Here is a 25,554-nt window from a genome sequence, read left to right as displayed (position 1 = left end):
TACATTTTTATCTATTTGTATAATTCTATTAAATGTCTTATATTAATTATGTTATTCGACTGACTATCGTTTAATAATAACTAAAGATTTAATATAATATAGACAGTCGTTATTGAGAGCGACGAGCGCACAGCTTATCACGGGGAAAACTCAATGGAAAACTACACAACAATATTTACATTTTACATAATTATTTAGATACCAATAATCAGGCAAAAGAAAAATACTTAAAAACGTAAAATAATTGGTATAGGTATGCCAAACACAATTTTGGACGCGTCGCATACACCCCCGCCGGAAAAAAAGAATTTATTTGACCCTGTGATTAATCACACTCGACTGCTGGAGTATCCGAAAACAAAAAAGACGTACAAATGTCACAGCAGCGTGATCCGAACGCCCGATCGCATAATGTAGAATCTCACCCGTACGCAAATCCTCGCGGCGGTCATCGCGCCCGCCACCAAAAAAATGTGCGCGAAACGCGGCGGCGGCGACGCAACACAACAATGGCAACGGCGACATTTCGAAACGGTTTTCCATTATTGCAACGCGTGGAAACGACGTCGCTCGAACTCTTTCATTGTTTATGAACATGTAATTACTGCGAACAACAATTCGCCCGAGCCGGGCCAGTTTTACGCATTGTGGAATCGTTGCGGACCGCAGCAATAGCACACACACCATAATATTATCATAGGTGAGTCGGTGGCTGGCGTAGCAACTACATAATATATTATTATTATAAGCATTAGTGTAGCCGCCGCCGCCGCCGCGGTGTGGTGCGTAGAGGCCACGGGCGATTCATGGTCATTCCCGTATAGGTTCGCGAACGCGCGCGCAGCACGCACGGTGTATATACACACACACACACGCGCGCGCGCGCGCGCGTATTACTTTCCCACTTCCTACGACGGCGGCCCCGACGACGACCACTGCCACCACCATCGCCGACTCAACCCCCCGCCGCACGTATTAAGTTTACACAATGCGGATCGCCGGGGCCTATACCGTTCGTCTCGTTCCGTCTCGCTCGTTCGCCAGCTCTCTGTCTCGCTTTAGCGCGTAACAAACGTGGTCGCTCGCACACGATGCGAACACGCAAACGTCAGTCACACACACACACACAAACGGAATATTTTTTATATTATTATTATTATTACTATTATAACGGCGAGAGAAATAATAGCCATCGGATATAATATAATAATAATAATATTATGCGAAATATATATTATATATAATAATAATGATAATAAGAATAATACGAAACGCGCCAACAGCGATCACTTTTACAAACGACGATAGACCAATGTGCGTAATAATATGATATATGTGTGTATATGATAATAATAATATTAGCGTGGCGACGACATGTGTGCGGGTAGACCGAGTCGGACGCGCGGCGACATCGGTGGTTGCGTACGCGGGGAGGGGGGATGGATAATAAGGAGTGGGAGTCGGTGTGGAAGAGGGAGGGGGTCAATATTGAGCGTAATAATATGAATATAATATACCTATATATATATATTAATATATGATAATGCGTAGTGTGAGATGGAAATGAAAAAAAAAATCGTTTCGCTAAATTCAGTGTTGCCAAGTTTTAAATAATGTAAATGGTTATTTTTCTGTTTGAGTGACGAACTCTCGAGCACGACGCGTCTCGGTGGCGTTATTTTATTCATTATTTATCATCCGTCGGCACATGGCCCCCGTGTACAGAGAGGCGGGCGAGGTGGTACCGCCGGCGATTTTCGCCAAAACCGATATTACAATACGCGCGTTTCGTTTTCATTGCGGTACCGATATACACGATTTGCTGCAGCTAATATATCGGCATGATAAACAACAATGTGCGCGAATTTTCGTACGAAAAGGGGGAAAAAACAATCTCCCTCCAACCCCCTGTTGCCAAATCACAGCGTATCTGATGTGTACTACAGTCTGCTATTACGTTGCGATCACTGCGATCGTAAAAAGACGCTGTTTAAAATACGCTTTAATTAATTAAATAAGTAGTAGGTATCTACTGTGGGCACGGCTCCGATAACGTTCGGTGCACAACGGTTTGCACTTTGGTTAGCGACAGTGATTTTTTATCAAATGTATATAAAACGCAAAACTATTATTGGATTTATTTTTTAGTAAACTATGTATACAATAAGCTATAACGTTCGTGATGAGTTAGGTAAATAAATTTATCCAAGACTAAGACAACGTGGCTTTTTAATTAATTATTTTTCAACGTCGGTACGAGATATCATATCTACGAATCTACCCAATAATTTATAGTAACATTACACACGTCAAAATACCTACATATTTTTATTATTTTCATGACTACACAGTTCATTGATTTCTTCTTTTGCTTACGATTTATTACCTTACGAGTCAAAATGAACAGAGTTTTATATACATTATTATTGTGTGTGTATATCGCTTTGAATTGTTTACTGCGAAACATTCATATACATCTTAATAATTATTATTTATCATGCATTACTAGGTAAACAGTAATGAATGTCGTTTTTGCAAAATTATCTCCAGTATTTGGTATACCGATAACCGTTTACTTATGTATTATTGTTAAAAATAATAAAGTTTTGATTTATTATCAAAAAAATAATTTATACGTGGATAATGTTATACATTCGCGACTGAACTTTTCATTAAAAATATTTTTATGTCACTGTCCTATTGAATATATTGTAGTATCATGAGATAAAAAATATAATACAAATAACAATATAATATAATCATACACGATACTCAACCGAATCACCCTGTATAATAAAGAAAGTAGACATCGATGCAACAGTTTCCCCTACCCCGTGCGCCAAATAGCCAAAGTATATTTTAGTTCACTCTAAAGAGAGGGACAGACAGACACACTAAGAGAAAACATTATGCAATAATACGCCGCCATTGGCAATTGACATTATACATTACTATCTGTTTATATTGTGACACCGCCGCCGCCGACGACGACGACGCCGTCGTTGCCAACGTTGTGTTATTGTCCCATTCTATATAATATTAATAATAAAAAGTAACAATATAAAATATATGTATACATAGACAAAACGGTAATTATTATTAAAAAATGAAAATCATATTATCGATTTGTATCCCACGCACAACGTAAGTGCATTTAATTTAGGTCAGTAGTTCAAGTGCTCTGCACGTAAACACAGTAAGTATAGACGATAAATCCGTATAATCGAAATTTGGAGATAAGCTCGGTGGCGGCAGTCGACCGCGGTTTTTTTTTTATTGGGATTCTCACTTCGATCGGACGGCGCAACGCGTTTTGAATTTACCTTCGAGGATGACACACGCCGCGTGGGATAAGGCGCCGCCGTAATAAAGCGCGTACGTTGCGCAATGAACCAATAACACTAATAATAGGTACGTTGAAAATGCGCAATGATCACACCGGCAATGCAAAATAGTAAATCGTCAGCATATGAATAATAATTCAAAAAATAAATAAAGACGCAGCCGAACGACTTCGATAATCATAATAATACATAGTCTAGACCACAATATAAATCGATAAACAATAACAATATATGTAATAATAATAATAATAATAATAATAATAATAATAATATGCAAGTGTGCAACATTAGCAGGTGTACATGTTCGCGGATAAATGCATTATACAGACGCACATGACGCAGACGTAGAATTATTATTATTATTTAATAAGTAGACTGGCTACTATTACGTCTGTGACGTAAATAATATATTATTATTGTGTATATAAAACAAAAACACGACCTAGGATCATCGTCGTGGTCGCGATATGAAAAAAATCAAATCAAATCGATTGAAAAAAAACTTAGCCGCAAAACCGGTTTGTAAAGTATTAGCTACAGGCAATATAATATACACGGGTACCCAACAATGTACACTAATAAGTACGAATTTAAAAACAAAAGTATTGGCGCGGTATCGGTATGGTCGATTGATGGCAACAGATCGGTTATAAGTAGGTTGATAATATAATAATATGTGTGTACTGTGTATATTAAATTATTATTATTATTATTATTGTCGAACATTATATAATTTACATAATATAATATGACATGCCACTGCTGTCGGAAGATGGTCTCTCTCATTTGAACTTGACCCTAGTCAAGTAACACCGACGTTGCACTATTCCGGCGCGGTGTAGACGAATATGATATATTATTATTTATTATTATTATTATTATGTGTATTGCTCGCGTGCATTATAATATACTCTCCCTCGCAGTTGTTTTTATACACATCAAACCGATCAGATATTATATTATAATACATACAACACGCACAATATACGCTTTTTACAAAACAGACCATTCATATTAAACATATGGATACGACATTCCTATCTATACTAAACATCCACTTTTAGGTCAATATAACGGAGAGAGAACCGATAGATCTCTTCCACTCAGAAACTTTTGAGCGATAAAAAAAATTAACATTTAAACAGAGAAAATAGGTATAACGACGCGACGTTACGGTTAACAATGTTATCAGTTGTGTTGGCATAAAGATTTTTATACAATGCCATATCCATAAATTTAATATCAATCATAATCATATGGGCACAGATGTGTATGACAAAGGGTGGTTTTTTTAGATATAATGATGCCCCTGTCACATACGCAGCAACACCCTCCGACTACATATTATACAAAAACACTACACCTATACCACAGGACACAAAATACGTAGTTATACACATTACATCACAATATAGATAATATACAATATAAATTGAATGTCAATCTTTAAAATAATTTAGCGAATACCATTTTATTCTTAGACTTGAATATGTTTCATTGTTTCACAAGTCAATATATGTGATCACCATCAGCCTATTTGAAAAATTACATAATTTTTTATATACATTGGCCACGATCCATAAAAATCATTCTCTCTTATTTTATTTTAGATTTCAGATCTATCATATCGTACTTATTAAGTTATTTTATTTTTATAATATACCTTGTCAGACGTCTCACTAAGTCATCTGCAGTATATAAACATAATACATGTGTTCTATAGACATGAAATCGTAACGTGTAACGAAACTATTGTTAACTGCTTATAATGAAAATATATGTTTATTTTAACCATTATATTAAATATTATAAACTTGAGTCATAATATAAATAATTTAAATATCAATAAAAGCCTACTATAGATACCCGAGATAATATTCTTACTTTTAAAATTGATGATACATATGTCAAATCACCCTTACATTAAAATTAACGATAGAAAACGGAACCTATATTTGCTATGGTGAATGTTTTATGAGAGGGATACAATGACGTATTGTGGGATGAATATATTAGTTATAGACGTTAGGCATAATAAAACTTGTTTTTACTACCCGTCTACTATCAACTTTATCTGTAGTTATTAGTGTTTTTTTTTTTTTATGGTATCGTTTTTTAGTGGTCTCTTTGGTAAGAGAAATGAGATTAGATCATAACAAGGATAATTACTCTTTTGTTACAAAATTTTAACACTAATAAATTGGTCCTGTAGTGATTTGTGGTAAAAGTTAAAATAAACGCAAAAATGTATACTTATTTTAATGTATCGACCTATAACACCCGGGTATAGTATTAAATAGTTTAAAAACAGTGTAAACTATGAAAATATTTTTTTGACATGTAATTATAACGGCTTAACCAGTTAAAAAGTTTTGACACAACAGTATAGAAATTATAAGCATGTGTCCTAAACTAAATTAAAGTTAACCAGTATAATTATAATACATATGGGTAGGTAGTTTTATTCGTAAACAAGAAATACGAGCAAAATGAAAAACAGAACGAATGACATTGGTTGAAAATTAAATTATGTACACATTTTTATTAGACATTTGAAATTCATATTTTTTATTTTATGTTTAATATTTATACATGTTGATCTTGAATTATACTGTTACCAATAAGTAATATATCATCATATCAAATAATAGTATCAGGTGATTCGTTCACCTTTTTATTACCAAATTGTATACATGCAACAAATAATCTACCCACGTTTTACTCGAATAGCTGAATAAACAACTTCGTATTTTTGTTTTGAATTAAAAGCAAATTACTATGAAAAATGAATAAATACGCTATGGTAACGGGTAAACACGACGGCGATCTAACATTTGGGAATATTAACATCGCAGAAGGATTTTGTAAACAGGATATTTCATTGTACGAGATTTAAAAAAAAAAGAAGACAGAACATAAATGTCACACTATGATAATATATATTTATATATAAATATATATATCTACACGTGGATAGCTGAACTATTTTGAGCCTTATACCCTATACTCTATACGGTTTTACAATAATTGTATTCTACACCAATCGAAACAGTTTTTTTTAACACTTATCCCTCTTTCAAACATTGTTTTAAAATAAAGGGTCACTATTTCTGTATTGCTGATACAATTTTTACATATTATAATATTATAATCCATGTATAATATAAATAAAATGTACATTAATCCACTGTCCCACGCATTTATTCAATAAAATAGTATAATGTAAGCATATTGTTAGTATATAGAATAATAGTGGTATGTCGTATGTGCTATGTAACATGATATAATACATATGTATTACAGTTGCTATCAAACACATATAATAGGTCCTTGTTTGTTTAAGTGAAATTATTTAATTTTTTCACCATTAAAAGAACATTATAACCGATAACAAAATATCGTCATATATTTGGTCGCTACTGTGTTGCAAGGTTTATAGATGACTATTTTGTACGTGTATGTTCAATATTACAGTGACGTTTGGTTTTTACCAATGCGTGCGTGTGGTCAACAACCCACAGCACAGGATAAGCGTTATCTGGAAAATAGCGTACCGAGAGAAGATAAAGTGTTGTAAATGCGTTTGTTTCTTCCAACAAAAATTATTACACGTTTCGAGAGAATGTCTTGGCCCCGTCCTAATTTAATACGTGTTTTAAAATGATACCGTTACGAACTGGGATTCAAATAAATTTACAACGGTTCGGTACGTTTTCCGGTTTAATTTCAAGAACCGCATAATACATTTAACAAACGATTTTTTATTTTTACAATAACGTTTTTATTTTCCGGTAATTCGTAAAAGTATCAATAAAATATAAAAATAAATTGTCGTTTATGTACAGTTGTTCATGCATATAATATGTGATGTATCATGTATCGCGTATAACGGTATAAGTTTTGTGTAATTAATGTTTTTAAAATTGACTTATTAATTGCTAAAATATTAATATATAAAATAAAATAGACCTTGAATAATAATAATAAAAAAAATATACATATTATAATCTAGAATGCAATATAATACTTTAGATTAGAATAACGATTTCGAGCAATTGGTGTGGCGATGGGCCATCAACACTCCAAAAACACTTAGGTTTGATTATGATACTGCTATTTATGTTTTGTTCGGAGTTTATTAAAGAACATTTTTAAAACGAATTACGTTCGTTTGAAATATTTATGATTCTGCCTAACAAGTACTAAACCATGTCTTATTAACTGCGAAGAAAATAGTAAATTTAATGAACACATAGCTGATAAATGAGAAACATGATTATTGTAGGTTATCGGATTTATTTTATAACCATGGTACCATTGCAATGATATATTAATCACTTTTTATTTGAGTTATTAATTTAAATTGATTACAAATAATGACTACAGCAGACAAATAAGTAAAAATAAATAACATTTTTTAAACAATTAATACAATCATCTTATTAAAATAAAACGATAAATATATCTATACAACTAGCAATATTATATATATATTTAATAGTGACTACTGACCATTGCTTCTAAAATAAACATTGGACTCCTAGTAGTTCCTTTATAAATATTTTAATAACATCGATATAATATATAATATAATGCTTAAACAATATCATTGTGAGTTAATTTGTTTACATCACCCGAAAATTTCACTTTGACTAGTCACGATTGTCAAATTATATAATCGGCGCAGATCTCTCATCGTTATTCTATACAGGATTTCTTTCATAGTCATATACATAATACATATAAACTAAATAATGTAACTAATGCGCGAAAATTCGAAAATTATTATATTATATTAATAATATACTAAAAATGTGTAAAATGTTAACGTTTATCACTATTATATAATACATACAAATTACAATGAATATATAGTAAGTATAGTGACACAATAATTATTTAAAACGAAATTATTAAAAAGTGTTCAGATTCGTTTTGAAGGGCATAAAAAATATGAATGAGTGGCATTGCAGAATAATTTGCTTCATTTATAATATATTAAAATACAAATGTGTATATACGCGCGTTCTACTTTTTAATACAACCCATCCATTATGCATAAAAATCTGGTTCGGACAGAATTTAATATCTCAAAACAGTGCAAATAACGCACGCGGTGGCATTATATTATATATACGCGGTTTTTGTGTTTTAAAAGACAGCAATACAGCATCTTCTAATATAATGAGAATTATTGTCGACAGAAAACGCAAACAACCATAATAATATACACGGCAACCAGTGTGCAATCGTCTATAAGTAATCAAAACTACCTACTGCAATCTCAGGCGGCGGGCACGATTCTTACTATTCTCTAATCTGTCGGGAATTGAACGCATAGCAAACGTCGTACGCGTTATTGTGACGAAACATCGGCAGACTGATCTCAAATAACAGCAACGTAGTCATAATATGATGATAATATTATCCGGTAGAGACGGGGGTTTTTTTTTTATGTATTTACATCTTTTTACTGAGGCTGTATAGTATATTTGGATAAAAGCTTTCCTGACGTTTCATATCACAACGTATGTTATATTTTATGAGTATAAGAAATTTCATTTTGCATAAAAAGCAAATTCAAAAGTTGAATGTGAAAATTACATAGTATATTTTTGTGAATATTTTTTTTTATTTGGATAATAAAACCAACCAAGACGTTATGTTAAATAAATATATATATTAATTTGTTTAAAAAAGAAATTAAGATTTTATACAATAAGTGTTGCTAGAATATCAGACCAACATTTTAATGACTACATTAGTGTTGAATTGTTCGGTTACCGTTGTAAGACTACATGTAGAACATTTCACTTTTAGAACACATTTAAAAGTTTATTAAATTTACTATTGTTCCGATATACAAACTATAATATAACTTACAATTTAATTATTTTTGCAAATTATATATTTTTTTAAATCAAGGATAAAATAAAATGATAAGTGAATATATTTTTCTAAGTTTGGTCTGCATTAAACAACATCTAATCTTAACCTTTACCAGGACATAAAAATCCGGTCTCTGAATTAATATGTAATAGGTATATAGGTACAAAACGATTGGCGGCATAATGTTTTATTATTTTTTTATTCGCATCGTGCGTTACACAACAGACGATATTTTCTCTTCGTACTCGGCTGACACACGCGGGCATGCGAGAGAGCGGATCGTCGTTTTTGTACAGGTTGATAGAAAAATAAAATAAAAAACCTTATTACACACGGATATACGGACACCCGCTACACACACACACACACACACACACACACACACTATATGACGATCGTATTTGTCGGGTAATAAATAATAATAATATAATATCGATGTGACGTTATACATGTGCGTCGCCGACACAAGTGTGTTGTAGGTCAAGTTGATTAGTGAGAATATTATAATATTTTAATAATTGATTACGCGTGGAGGGTATGATGGAACTCATAATAATAATAATAACAACATGCGAACGATCGACCCGTCTGGGCCGCGCGTATAATAACGAGGCGCATTCACCCAGACAACGGGTGGCCTTTTATTTTTCATCGTTCGCCAGACCCAGACGATGGTACCGAGACAACGGCGGCGGCTGCTCGCGGTTTATACGCACGTCGCGCACACGATAAGAGCGAAAAAAGAAACGGCGGCGCGAGAGTCATCCAACCCTTCTACGCCCGGCGACACTAGAACCCCTAGCCCCCTCCACCCCGACCGAATCGCGCAATTTTTTTTCGCGTCGACTCTCGCCCGCTCCCTCCCCGCCTCCTTACTCGGGTTATCCCCCCTGACGATTTTTCCGCATTACCGGCGCCGCGCACAACACGCAGTACATTGACGACCATTGAAAACGGGGGGCAGGCGGGCCCCCCGCGTTTGTCCGTGACACTATATCGCACCGCGGCTAGTCTCCCCCCACCCACCCCCCTCAGCGTCCTCTCGCTGCGCCCTTCATATTTCGGTCTGAACGTGTATACGCGTATACACTCCGTCCCACCCGCCCGCCCGAGTCCGATAAAAATATTATAACCTCCAAGCCGCGGAATCCGCCGCCGCCGCCGCAGACCAAACCTGCGCGCGCGTCCGATGTATATCATATATAATTTGTATGCGTGCGAGTGTGCGTGTGTGTGTTACTCTTGAACTACATTATACTCGGCGACACGTTTCGGTTTTGCCCGAAATCCAAGGCGTGATCGCGCACCACCACCACCACCACCACCATCACCGATTCGGTCTTGCAATTAATAATCATTGCTGATGTCGATGTAAACGACAACGACGACGACCACCACCACCACGACCATCATCGCCACTACCACTATCACGCGGTTACCATCATCATATATATATATATACGGTGTGAATACGTTACATGACGTACACCGACGATGTAGGTACATCACCATCAGCACTGCACGACGTACGCGTACAGTGCGAGCGCGAACACACGTCGGTCGACCGGTGCCAACAGCGCCAAAGGTGTATACACAACACCACTCTATATAGGTGTGTACATAATATATACCTATATACGTATTATTATACTATTCGCACGCGACCTCCGCCTGGCACCTCACCCCGTTACAGCGCCCACTCGGGATGGCCACACAGTAGTTGTGTGCGTGTAGGCCGGTACCGTCCACAGTCAGTGTCAATGTTGGATAACGCGCGCGTTTTTCGGCAATAGTAATAATAATAATAATAATAATATAGTAAGTAACGCTGCGCCGCACACGCTGCGGCTGACGACGAAAACGATAAATAAAATATATCACGTCCCCGAGCGATTTACACTGCACAACCGTCGTCTCTCGCCTACTCTCTCTCTTTTTCTCCCTTTTCCCAATCGCGTATACCGTTCGCGTTGTGTAATTTATATATTGTACGTTCGCGACGCGCCTATGCCGTCCCGTGCTTACTAATTAATAATTATCAAATCGTTTTTGGCCATGTCGGCATTTCGAACGGAACACGCTACCTAATAATAATTATTATAGCTGACGTTCGATAATACTATCAAACGCCACACACACTCCATATTGGGGCACTCTTTTTTTTTTCTACCTATACAACAGTTATTATTATTATTTTTGGCTCACCACTCAGAGTTAAAATCTCTTGTTTTTTTATTTTTTTTTTTGTAATTTATTTTTTATTCTTATTGATAACATCATATTATTATTATCGCCGTTTGTCGTATTTACTACGTTTCGCATACCCGCATATGAGGGCCAGTATATGGCGAAACACGGAATACAGTTAACCAAAACGATGTTCTAGTTTTTAATTCACTACATTATTTGCATTTCATTTTTAAATTACCTCATAATCTATGATAACTACCTATTATTTAACTGAATGTTTTGTCTTTTTTTTCAATGACACTAGTTCAATTATTGTGTTTAAAATGTTCCTAAATAACTTTGGCTCGACGAGTATTATTTCAAATTAAAAAAAACACTAATAAATTGAAAATATGGCATTATTCGTGAATGTAATATTTCACAATGCTGTGAATTTTAATAAATAATATAATTTTTATGTTTTCCCAAAGTCAATGATGATCTGGATGAGAAACTTTTATAAGAAATATATCAATTAGATATTTAAACTTGCTTTAGTAAATATTAAAAATGAGGCAATGTAGTTTACAAAAATATTCACTAATGAAATGACGATGAAATAACAACGATAAAAATGTTTTTTTTTTTTAATTTAGCAATTATTTTGTATTCTTGGAAATTATTAAAAATATAAAATTACAAGTCTTTCGTGAGTTCCATACATAAAAGTAATATGATTGTGTATATTTTAATTTTAATTGAGTAGTTACCTAACAAGGAAATTTATATTGTGAAATTGGAAAAACTTTTATTTTTTTTAACTTCTTGGTAAAATTACGTTTTTCTACCGAAATTAAAAAGAATACATATATTGTTACAATAGTGGTAAGAATAATTAAATATTTCAATAACTGTATTATACACTTATATATACATTTAAAATGCTACAAATTCATGTTTTTGAGACTGAAAATAGTACACGAAGACTGATTAATGTATTCAAAACTGTAACAAATATAATGTAATCAAATAACATATCTAAATTCAAAGCACTTGTTTAATTTCAATACAAAATTCAATTTCATTTTTTTTTATTAAAAATAAAAATTACAATCTATTCATATTATAAGCAATTTTGATTACATATTTAAAGTAACGAGAATAACTGGAGTGGGGAGGTACCTATCAGAAAGTATTAGAAATTTTTATTCGTATTGTAGGTAGACATTTTTTTTTTTTTTAATGATCAAAGGAGCAGAGACAATATAACGAAAGCAAATTAATTGGAAGGCCAGAATAATTTTCCAATAGAAGGTTTGATAGTTTATCAACCATTAAAACCATAGCAGTCTAAAAGCTTTATCAATTAATAAAAACAATTTACTCTGAAAGAATATTTGGGATCAGAGAAGTGGGTGAAGCAAGTTAAGTCTGGAGTTGACTGATTTTCTTATTTTTTTATATGTTGAGCACAAGTTGGGCGTCTATCGAAAATCAAATAAGTTATTGAATCATATTAAGATAATTTTATAACCGTTGGAAGACAATCAGAGAGTTATTAATTGAAGCTTAAATTAAATTTCATATTTAGCATAACAATAAAGCTACGCGTATTTCCTATAAAATTAACTATATAAATTTATATATTTATTCATTTGTTTACTCTAAACTCTACAGATAACATAATTTAAATAAATTTATTATTACCAAGCAACGGGAAAAATATATAATCAAATTGAAATTAAAAAAATATTTTTTCTTCTAAATATACTACCTATAGAGTATAGACAATAATACCCACTACTCGTTTATTATAATATTATGCATATTACATAGTACCTATCGAAATCAAACCATACATGTATTGTGTGTTTAAAAATAAAAATAATAATATAATTATTTTATATTGGTAGAAATCAACAACATAATATAAAATATATTCCATAACAATACAATACAACAAAAATAAGCAATGATGTTATTTTGTAACATACAATTTATATATGATCATAAATAATAATGTTCGCAGTAATGACTAAATGACCCGTGGGTGAACCAATACATTTTGTTTAAATAAACAGAATACAATATTGTTAGTATAATAGTATCTACCTATTTTATTTTTATACTTTGATCACGTACATTAAAAAAAATGTAAAAGTGTAAAATTCAAATAATAATTTACAAGTTTAAAGAACACACGTATTGTTTACAAGAAAAAATAAATTACCCTCGGTTAAATAAATTCTATAAGTTTCTAAACCTCTGTACGTGTTTTTAAGTAGTCTAAAACAGCAACAGTGAATTGTAAAAACATTTTTTATTGTTTATTCTATTTCATTTTGTATAAACGAATATAAAATAAATATATACACACACACAATATAATATAGTAGATTAATCACTAACCACATTTGAACAGTGTTATCTATGAAATAAATAATATTAAATATAATTATGTGTAAATATAAAATATGCATACCTATATTAATATTTTGCTCAGCAAATTTCGAGAATATAAAAATGTATAAATGTAAGATATTGTACAGATGTTCATTATTTTATGTGAAATGTAAGAAGGCATCTTTGTTACATAAATCTCACATTTCCGTTTAATTCATACATAATATAATAGTCAACAACAAACCACTTATCACATATATTATATACTCTCATCATTTTTAATATCGCTGAATCCAAAAAATTGAAATGGAATAATACAACATACATATAAAATATAATTATACATTATTTTTTGTTAGATTATCATTTTGAAAAAGTATTTATATCAGCAGGTATATAGTTTTGAATATGTATAATTATTTACTGTATTTGTTAAATAATTATAACGTAATATAATATATATAAGTACATCATATTTAATAAAGTACACGTTCTAAATAATTAAAATTTTTATTACATTATCATTTCACCGAAATGTAAATTAATAAAATTACCCGGTGAAAAAAATACAAAATATTAAAATAAAAGTCGTATTTATTAGTACAAATACAATAAAACCACATTGACAAAAAAAACGGAGACAATCTTAAAGATAACTTATCTTAATAACTTATAACTTATCTTTAGACGCTATGCGCAATATCATAATACAATATACGTTACAGCTTAGCAAAATATAATGTATAGGTATTTGACTATTTTTAAGAATTATTATAAACCTTTATTTCTATATTGGTTGTAATAGTTGACGAATCAAAAATTTTAAGTTATTTTTTCATTTTTAATAATTTAATTGATAAACGTAAGTAAATCAAAGATGTACATTTCACTAGAAATAGCTAAAACCTTCAAATGAACGAGTTAACTAAGCTAAATTCTGAATTTAAAATGTATTTAATTACAGAATAAATACTAACAGATAGATAGGTTAGGTAATAGATAACTACATATTTAGTAAATGCAAAAATTATTTTTATTTTATATTCAGATATTCTGCAATCCACGTATAGCAATATATATTATACTTATGTCATATTAATAAAACACTGTACATTATTTTGTTTTCAATCTTTTTGTAAATAGTTATAAGTTACGTACCAGAAGATATTTGAATAATTTAACGTACCGAGAATTGTTCGTGTCTAAGTACACGCTGCACAGCGAATCGGGAGAAGACGGTTCGTAGGGTTCATCGGCATCGTTTTCGAAATTAAACGGACTCAAAGACAGGCTGTTTTGCAGTTTTATAGAGGACATGATTTTCCACTGCTCGACGAGTCAAAAAAACTCATCGTTACATTAAAATGCGAATATATGTTAATGTAATGAAAATACTAATAAGAATCGTATAGGAAAACAATAATATTAATAATAATAATAATGTTTTATGAATAATATATGAAAACAAACTAAATAATATAATAAATTAATAATAATAATAATAGTTCACTGGGAGAGGTGAGAAGTACGACACAACATATAATGCACGCAATTCGCGCGTCACGTTCGGCGACTAGAATCAGACTGAAGTCGGCACTCGGCAGGTCCTGAGCAAACAGGTCAGTAGGCCAAGCGCAATGTTGCGCACGCACTACCGCAAACACACTATACCACAACATGGACATATTGGTGGTCGCTGACGACACAGTGATCTTCGTCTTGCCCACACTTCACACTTCACACTCCAAACAGCCAATGATGTAAGTGTATGCATACAAAAAGATGACTGTACGGTACATAATATACTGTTGAATAACACGCTATATATCTAAATACATATTAAGGTTACAGTAAACGATATACCATCCCCGAAACGGCCGAAACGTTTCATATCATTATATCCAAAAGTATTACAGTATCCATGGTAACGGTAGAATAGATGTTATATATATATATTGTATTTAATACGTGATGTAAATTGTTCTAGAAGACTAAAACGCGTGCCTATTTTTTTAATACACCACGTCGTATTTCATTTTCGATGGGGTAAAAAAAAATAAAAAACAACAACAAAAATTAAACAATTAAAAGATAAGTATTACTTATATTATTAGATTCGATTTTATAAGTAAATTATAATAGAGTCGTAATAGGCATTTAATGATCCATCTACATTAAACGTGCAACTAACTCACTCTTACATATTTTAGTGTACAATAACAATAGGGCCTATTAAAGTGTTATTTTTAGTGGCAGTTTAAATCGATATACCTATTCATTAGATATTTAACAAACCATACGATTGCCTACTATAAAATCGATTTTTTATGAACCGCCTAGTAAAACAATTCATTCGAGTATAGGTATGGATTTATATGAAAACGCACTAAAGTATTTTTTTTTTTGAGTGTGTTTATATACGACTATACGCATCGTGGGGGTACAAAATGTTTGAGAAAATCGGTAACATTTTAGAAGCATTTTGATTTTGCATAAAAATGTACACTCGTAGTTAGATAATATTACCATTGAATATTTCCACTTTTTTTTAACACTTTGAAATAAATAATCAAGATTGTTTTTTTATTAATGTATAGTAAAAGGGTAATTCCATAATCTGTATGATATACAACGTATTTCAGATATTTCAAGAAAATAAGGGCACATAATAATAACAGTATGGAAACTAAAGGTACCTATAAAATTAATAGCGAATACATTTTCACATGATATTTTTATTACTATAATTAAGCTATGATTGAAGTTAAAATATAAATAGACTTATTATGTAGGTAATATTATATTATAAAATCGTCGAAGATCTCAATTTACTTTCAATACATGCCAGATATCAATCATAATATGAATTTCCGAGACCTACAACATTGTAGATTGAAATTACAATATTTAAAATTTTTTTGGTGAATTGGTTATATAATTGGTTATAATTGATGTATTAGTTTTGGTGAATTTTTTGGTACAATCCTATTCTGAGGGCTAAAGTAATAAAAGCAAAACAAATGAATATTATGCCACTGGGTTCCGAGTTAATTGTCAATGGTTTTTTATAAGTCTCGTAAATTTTTATTAGGTTATATCTACAACGTAAATATTACGTATAATTAATAAATATTTAAAATCAACAAGGGAGTAAAGGTTAAGTATGTATAGTTATGTTAAAATAAACAAGATAAAATTAACTAAAGTAAAATAGTTCATATTAATTATATAACCATATTTAGTAAAGTTTGAAACATGAAGTCCATTAGTCTATTTTTGGTAAATTGTGAGATATTTCGTAAGGAAAAACATTAATTATTTATTTAAATTGAATTAATAATCAAATAAAAAACTTGATAATATTTCAAATACCTATAATAAATTATATTAAATATTACCAAATAACTAATAAGGTTATTACAAAAGTTTTATTAAAATATAAAATCTGGAATGTCAAAATAAAACCGAAATTAAATTTGTATTTAATATACTATTAAATCTATATTTATTTATTATATATATATATTTTTTTTATACAGCTTAATTGAATATTCAGTTCATAGCGTACGAGTATACTTATCAAAATTCATAATAAAACGAACATTTTTTTTTAATAATATTTTATTTACTTAATAAAAAACTATAATATATTATTTATGTTATATATCTATATTCATTTATATAGACAATTATCGTTTGTTTTTATTATAACAATGTAAAATATGATTTACAACGTTTTTATGTCACTTGTCATTCAGCATTATTAAAAAAATTATATCAAAATGTATTTTTATAACGTTCTAAGAAAAGAATAAATAAAACACACGTTTATTTTATACCAATATTTAAATTTATACTACACGAGAATAATCAAAAATAATTAACAATGATTGTATAAAGTATAAGCAATAGTAAGCTAAAATTTATGCTACAATATGTAAATTAATATATAACCAAACAGTTTGTAAAATAATTATTGACACGTGTTATTTTTTATTTATTTGTCACCAACTAATCTTTAGAAAAAAACATTTCTTTTAAATAATTTGGTGGATAGAAATAACCTTCAAAATGCAGATGCGACTTTCAAAAAGAGGGTAGAGTTGAATGAATGAAAAATAATCAGATTTTACTGCGTGTGTAAAATATAATAAATGAAGAATGTCTTGTTAAAAAGTGAATAGGCACACAAGGGTTGCTTCATACACCCTAGGAGGCAGGTAAATCTTGGTCCACCTGGATGAATATTCACACAGTAGACTTACCATCTGGCACATATTAACACAACCATTAGGCCGCTTTGTTAACATTTAAAATATCTCAACAATAAATCTTAAATATATATTTTTATGAGAATACGAAAACACGCAGTTCTATTTATCGTATTAGTAAAGTCACAACAAATTCAAATACAATTCAACAGATTTGTATGTATTTTATCAAGCATTTTTGAATTATATAATATGAAGATATGACGATATATAATTCAAAAATATTAAACTAATAAACTTTATGTTCTATAAAATATTAGTCGTCTCATGACCTCGGTGTCGAGTTGTCGAGGCGTTATTTAAATCAATAATAAAGTATTCCCAATAGATTATTGTAGGATTAACATATAAAAAATAAATGCATTCGAGATTATAATAATTATATATCTGTAAAAACTATGATAAATATTATTTTTAATGTGTTTTTTAGATTTTTATTTTCACGAAATAGATATTAATAATTATATTAGGTGGTAATATTTCACAAAAACAGTAAAATAAATAATACACGCGTAAAAATACTATTAAATAAATTATGTATAATTATTTGTATAAAACTGATTTCATTTAATTTTCTTTTCAATTATAAAAACCATATGAATACAAGTACTTTTTAAGAAAAAGAAAAAACATTCAAAGAACAATTTTGAATACAAATCTTATTTGAAATATTTTTATTAAAATAATATTTCCTTTTCAATCATAAATATAAGTGCACAAATAATGATTTTTTTTTAAATATAATTTAATACAATTCTGCATGAAAATAATTGTTAAAAAATAATTGGTATAGTTTGAATATTTTAAAAAGTAAGTGCCATTTAATCAAAGTACTATTATTTATTAGCATTAAATTACGCGGTAAAAAATGTAAAAATAAAAACGTTACTAGTTATATTCATATTAATAACCTATATAAAAACTGTAGTTCACACAAAAGTCCAACTGTAAATTATTGTAATATTGCGTGTTTTGAAAGACAGGGTGATTACATTTTTATTGTTACTTCTGTGGTCTATATGCTCTACAAGTTGTGCATGGTTAAGGCTTGGAGACTTATAGAGAAAATATGAAGATTATTTTAAATATATCTTAACTTTAAAATACTCAAGTTAATAATTTGTATTATATGCACTACATTTGGATTATGTATACAATTTATTTTATGAGTCCCTTCCTTTAGGAACCTCATGAATAGTGTTTACGTCTCATCCTAATACAACAATTTATAACAACAAAGCCTTTAACTTGAGAGTATGCAACATATTATATACACATCCGTTAATCTAAGTGTCATGTATTTAAAAAAAAAAATCTCATCAAAATATACTAATAGTTATGTAAATTGATGATACATGAATAAATTATCTAATGTTAAAATAATAAAAAAAAAAGTAGATAGGTAGGTATTATTATATATTTTTTCAATTAATAAATTGACAACTCGATTGACAATCAATATTAAATATAAAATTAAAAAAATAAAAATATAAAAACTGTTGAAAAAAAATTAGACTGATTTTTATAATTCAAAATATATTGTTGTTCAAAATAAATTAAAGCACAGTTTTAATAAAATACACAAAATTATACTTATACAGTTGCCAAGTAAAAAAAACCCACAAATTCAAAAACCTAAAACTAAAATGTCATCAATAAATTATTTTTACCATTTTTTTTAAATCTTTAAGTAAAGATTGAAATCAGTTTATAATCTAGTTTCAAGAATTAATTTTTTAAACAGATTTTCAAAAAATGATTTGTTAGAAAGTTAGTAAAGGATTTGCATAGTATTGTATTTGTATAGTATTAATAACAGTCATTATATTATCACTATGCAAAATTGATTATAAGTGTATGGTATCTATGAGGAGTATCTATATTTTATTGCATTAAAAAATATTTATCAAACATTTTTAATTTAAATTCAATCATTGACAAGCGGTTGGAATTTTTCTTTTTTCATAATCACATTTTATACTGATTTCCAAAATAGTCAGCAATAAATAGTAAAATAATTATAAAATTAGAAGAAGAAATGCAAAACCATAAAATATGCACTAAATTTCTTTTATATTTCTAATTATATTTAATCAAAGCACATCCATTTTATTTATTTTTTCTTAGGGTGTGTTTAAAATGGGCCCATATGCCTTATTTAGTAGTTATTTAAATAATAACATTTTTATTTTATCCAGTTTTCATTATAATAAAATGTAATAATAAAATCCTTCATAAAATCTGTGGAATCTATAGGTATTGCAATAAAACCAGTTTAGGTTTTAAAATATACCTTATAATACATTATAAATTGAGCAAATTAAATTAATATCAAACTTTAATGTTCCTCTTTATTTTAAATAATTTAATTAATGTATATGCATTATATTTAAGTGTTTGTTAATAGTAAAACAAATACATATTAAGCTATTATACCTAATTTTTTTTTGCATTAAGTAGAATTAAAAAACTAACTTTGTTGAAAATAATTGTGAAATTATGTTTTATTAGGTAGTTGGCATCTGGGAATAAACATAACTATTATAAACCAATTCAATTTTTTCAAGTTGAAATATAATTAAAATAAAAAGGAATAATGATAAAGCACAAATAAAGTAAATATTATTATAGAGATATTTTATGCAATACAAAAATCAATTACATACATGCAAACATAAACATTTTTTATTCATACATCAATATGCATATTCATATAAACTATTTGAAATAATAAGAGAATCATCTAGTAATAGGTATATAAAAAAATAATAAAATATGTCTAAATGGAAACTATAGTTATGTACCTGAAGTTTTTACCAAGTAATATACTTGTTATGATGATAACAATATAGTCATAATTTCTAGGCTCAACTATTAACTAGTAAAATGCAAACATGTGGTTTGTCTGAAAAATTGCTTAAGGTGGCCATTCCACCAGAAATTGTTTTGGGGAATCAGGATTTATGTACACAACTGAAACTTAAAATTAGTTGATAAAATAATATATATTAATTCAGTACGTTTTATAAAAAAATTTTAACAATATAATAATCCGTAATAAATAATGATCAAATGAGTTAAAATTATCAGTAACGTTTTATAACTAAATTAAATAACATTAACCTTAATTTATTGTAATAAGGTACTTAATGTGTTTTTAAAAAGAAATTAAGTTCACATTTAATAACCTAAAAAACATTTCAGAAATTTTTTATTGTAATTTAGCATCAAACATTGTTTAAATGCTATATATATTATTCTTTTAGTAAGTAAATCAATAATATATTGATTAGTTTACATTGGAAAAGTTTTCAAAACTAAAAATGAAAGATGTGACAATATGACTTTTGTTAGGTAATATAAAGCTGATTTCAAATCTGATATGGTTGTGGATAGGTTCATATAATTAGGTACTAAGTTTTAGGTTTCTATATAGAGTATAAAATATCTTATTTGTCCTTTGCGACATCTGTTGCCGTGGATACTATTTTGTGTACTTGTTGTAGATAGATATAGATGTATATTATTATTTAATCATAATTTTGGCAAATAATCCTATAGATATTAAGTATGACATATAGATATAATGTTGATAGATGATATAGAATTAATTACTGGTTTTACTTATAAAATGTATTCATGACATGATTTTTACAAACTTAGAAATTGATACGAGCATTGTGTGTTATAGTATAATGATTGTAGTGGTAAATGATTATTTTTTTGTGGGTTGTTTAGTTTTATATTATCGGGTACCTAGTAAATTTCAAAATTATATTTGAAGTACCTTGGGTTAAAATTTATCTTAAATAGTGTTAGAATTGTAGATGAGTAATATAATAAATAAAATTAATATATTGATAACATAATATTTTGTGGGCATTTGTGATATTATTGTGATTATGTACAAAAAAATTATTTAATAAACTTTTATAAATAGAAAATAGAAAATTATTAATTATCACAGATTCACAAATAATAGTCAATAAAAACAGTAATGATGTTTTTCTACCAACATTTTTAGATTTTATGTTGACTATTTATTACACGGAATAAAAATAAATGGTAAAACGATTATATTATCAAAATATTCTTAAACATACCAATTTATAACACTTTAGACAAGCTATTTCTTATTTCTTAATAATCTGTTAATTAATGTAAAACTACTAATAAACTTATTTTAAAAGATATAAATTTACCTAATATTGTTAAAACAATAAAGTACTAAATAAAATACCGAACCTAACCTAAGAGTATATTTTAAAATTAAGATGCCTTCTCATAAAATTACAAAAATGAAAAATAATTTACACTTAGTGACATACAAGAACTTTAATATATTAATTTAAAACATACTAATTATTATTTTAACTGTAAGCTTGGAATATTTGTTAGCTATAGAGATTATTTTAATTGAATATAGCAAAAGATATACATTAATATATGCCTAAATAAATATAGAGAATTAGTTTATTATCATAGTTCTATAAGCTATAAAACAAATTAAAGCTTGTTAAATTTATCACAGAGTACAATCACATTATAGGTAGTAAGTAATAAAGCTACTTATTATTTAAATTTAAAAATAAATTCCAATTAACTACCAATTATCATACATTGGTATTTTCTATTTAAAGAAAAATAAAATATTTCTAACGGCGGAATTTAATGAATTTCCATTGGGTAATTTTTTTTACCTTACAGTCATCGTCAAATAATTTGGCGTTATGCCGGCAGGATATTTAAGACTAAATAATGGTTCTCAACATTTAACGTTATTTAGTAAACCTAATTTATAATACAATTACTCACATATATAGTGGTCAATACTAAAGTAAGTACTGTTAAAACATAAAACAAACTTTAATAATAACATCTGTTAATTAAACAAATACTCCTTTATTACAGTTGTAGTCAAATTATAGAATGGTCCCCTAAAATATCTAACAACTAGGTATACATATCTCTATTTACATTCAGTATTAATAACACAAAATTTAATTTCTTTAATGAATATTTTTACCCATTGTAAATATCATTTATTATTTTGAATATAGATAGTAGTTACATATTTGTAATTTACTATTTTAATAATTAAAATTAATTGTCTTGATATTTATTGATCAATTGCTTCATTAAAAATAAAAAACAAGTATTATCATCAAAAAAAGTAAGAATAGTTAATACTTAACTGAGAGGATTTCTTCTTCTTTTTTTTTAATCAAGAGAAATACATAAATAATAAATGTTGGGCATAATAATAAAAAGCTAAATGTTTAATAATCTATTTAAAAAATCTTAAAGAATTAGGTGACCTAATTCAGATGAATAGAAATTAATATCAATTGGTTATTATTAATAACACAATGTACCAACTAAACTTACTTAAATCTGAATTATTATTATTATTATATATAATTCATATATTTAACTGGATAAAACTTAAAATGGTTATTTAATAGAAAATTTATTTCACAATTTAATAGCTAGATAATTGTTTTTAAATTAACTTAAGAAACCTATTGGGTACTAATGACTTAATAATTTAATCAATAATCTACTTAAGACAATTATTTTAAATACCTAATAAATTATATAAGAGATAATCAACACTAAACAAATTAAAAAATATAAAACATAGAATTAATCAATTAAGTTGATTAATATTAGAATTTTTTTAACCACAGTAGATTAGATTTTTAAGAAACTTTCAAGCAATATACAAAAACTTCATTCAGATTTTAATAAATGTGCATAAATTATCATATATTCCTATTATACTAAAAGACAGCTTATTTTCATTGATAAAGCATTTTTTTGTGGATAATATAATGATAAAGGTAGGTATTTTAGGTAAATAAACAGGCTAACTGTAATATAGCTAGGTAATTGAAACAGCTATTTATGCATAAAATGTAAGTTCTTACACTAATATTATAGTAATAATATTACAATTGAGAGATAAGTTTTTGAAACAATTTTAAGTCCAACCTAACTAATTTTTCCAAAGGTAAATCTTTTCTAACCAATACTTATGACTTTTTAGGATTAAGAAAATCATTTTATCTAGATAAAGTTTAACAATATTTGGAGAAATATAGAAATGTGTACATTTATTTATCCAATCTATATACTTATTCATTTAATAAGTAAAATGTTTATTACAAAATGCTTTTGTCTTTTATAAAATGAACCCAATCACTAATCGGTATCTAATTGTATGTATTTATAAGGAATATCAAAGTATAAAAATTAATTTATAAATCTTTTAGGTCATTCAAAAAAGCATAAAAAAAATCTAACACTAAGACAATTAATTAAATGTTGAAACATACTTATATTCAATAAATTTTATACAGACAATAAGTAATATTGGAGTTTGGAGATAGTAACATATTATCTTTGCTAATAATGTGTTGATATGAGTTTTAAAAACATATGTATCATATTAAGAACTTAATACCTACTGACACTAATTAATCTAATTTTGTGTTTACTCGAATTGAGTAGGCACTATCAGCATTTTTGATTAACGAGTACCATTGACAGTTGTATTTAGTTTGAGTTAATAATATTAGGCCTTGACCTTAAGCAAGAGCGTACTTTATACAAATACATGTAGATTGTACAGCCAAAAATTCAATGGTCTAGTGACAGCGTTAAAAACAGATTTATCGTTTAGATTCAGAGGAAACCGCGTCAAATGATATAGGTGTACAGTACACCGGAGACCGAGTCTACAAGTACACCGTGAACAAGTATTGTTGGCATCACATACTCGTCGTAGGATTAAATTTTACGCAATACGACACAATACTTGATTGCGCAGATGGTGTCGCACACGACGGTGGCTTTACAATAGAACCGGAGAGCACTAGACGAGTGCACATAGTACAAGACGGATGGTAGTAAGTGTGTCGCTCGATCCTCCCCAGAGGCCATCCAATCGAGGTGATAATAAATTCTATTATTGTTAGAGGGATTAATAACTATTATTTATTGTCGTGGGTTTTGTTAGTTACCTGACGAAACTGGGTACATGTCACAGCGCGGGTACAGTTACCATCCAATCCGAACTGCATGGGTCATGTCCCGCGATAGTTTAAAACTACCAATAATTGCGAACACTTTGAATCGTCGAATCCGGTCCGGACGGCTGCAGCAACAGCGGCGGTCGCATTATCATTATCAGTGCGGTGTTATTATTGTTGTTGTTGTTATTGTTGTTGCCGTCGTTCACTGGCCGCCACGAGATAGGCAGCACATTAATAACAATAATTATCAATCGGCGTACTGTTGTGATCCACGGGTATTCGGACACGGGTGTCTCTCTATGACTATTTGACGTTTTGTCCGGCTGACCGGCGGCGTGCGTAGTGCGCGAGTAACGTTGTGTTTACACGATCCGGCGGCCCGAGTACGGTACTATGGAATAATAATAATGTAATATCTCGGTGCGTAAATGGCGCGCGCGT

General features: G+C 29.2%; 1 protein-coding gene across 4 annotated transcripts in view; it reads right to left on the bottom strand.

Annotated features, from left to right (window-relative positions):
• Positions 1 to 25,520, bottom strand: part of LOC113555645 (nuclear receptor coactivator 3) — a 46,112-nt gene extending 20,592 nt beyond the window's left edge. Inside the window, exon 1 of one of the 4 annotated variants that reach the window (XM_026960117.2) lies at positions 25,102 to 25,520. Coding sequence is in view for 3 of the 4 variants with exons in the window: in XM_026960115.2 (XP_026815916.1) it covers positions 14,992 to 15,122 (131 nt within the window). In the remaining variant the exon portion in view is untranslated. Of the gene's footprint in view, positions 1 to 14,991; positions 16,254 to 25,101 lie in introns of those variants that run through there. The other 3 variants (XM_026960115.2, XM_026960116.2, XM_026960114.2) reach the window with 3 other exon arrangements.
• Between the last annotated feature and the right edge of the window lie 34 nt (positions 25,521 to 25,554).

The sequence above is a fragment of the Rhopalosiphum maidis genome, chromosome 3, assembly GCF_003676215.2.
Source record: "Rhopalosiphum maidis isolate BTI-1 chromosome 3, ASM367621v3, whole genome shotgun sequence".
NCBI lineage: Eukaryota > Metazoa > Arthropoda > Insecta > Hemiptera > Aphididae > Rhopalosiphum > Rhopalosiphum maidis.
The sequence above is the reverse complement of the archived record's forward strand: the minus strand, read 5'-3'. Positions and strand labels throughout refer to the sequence as shown.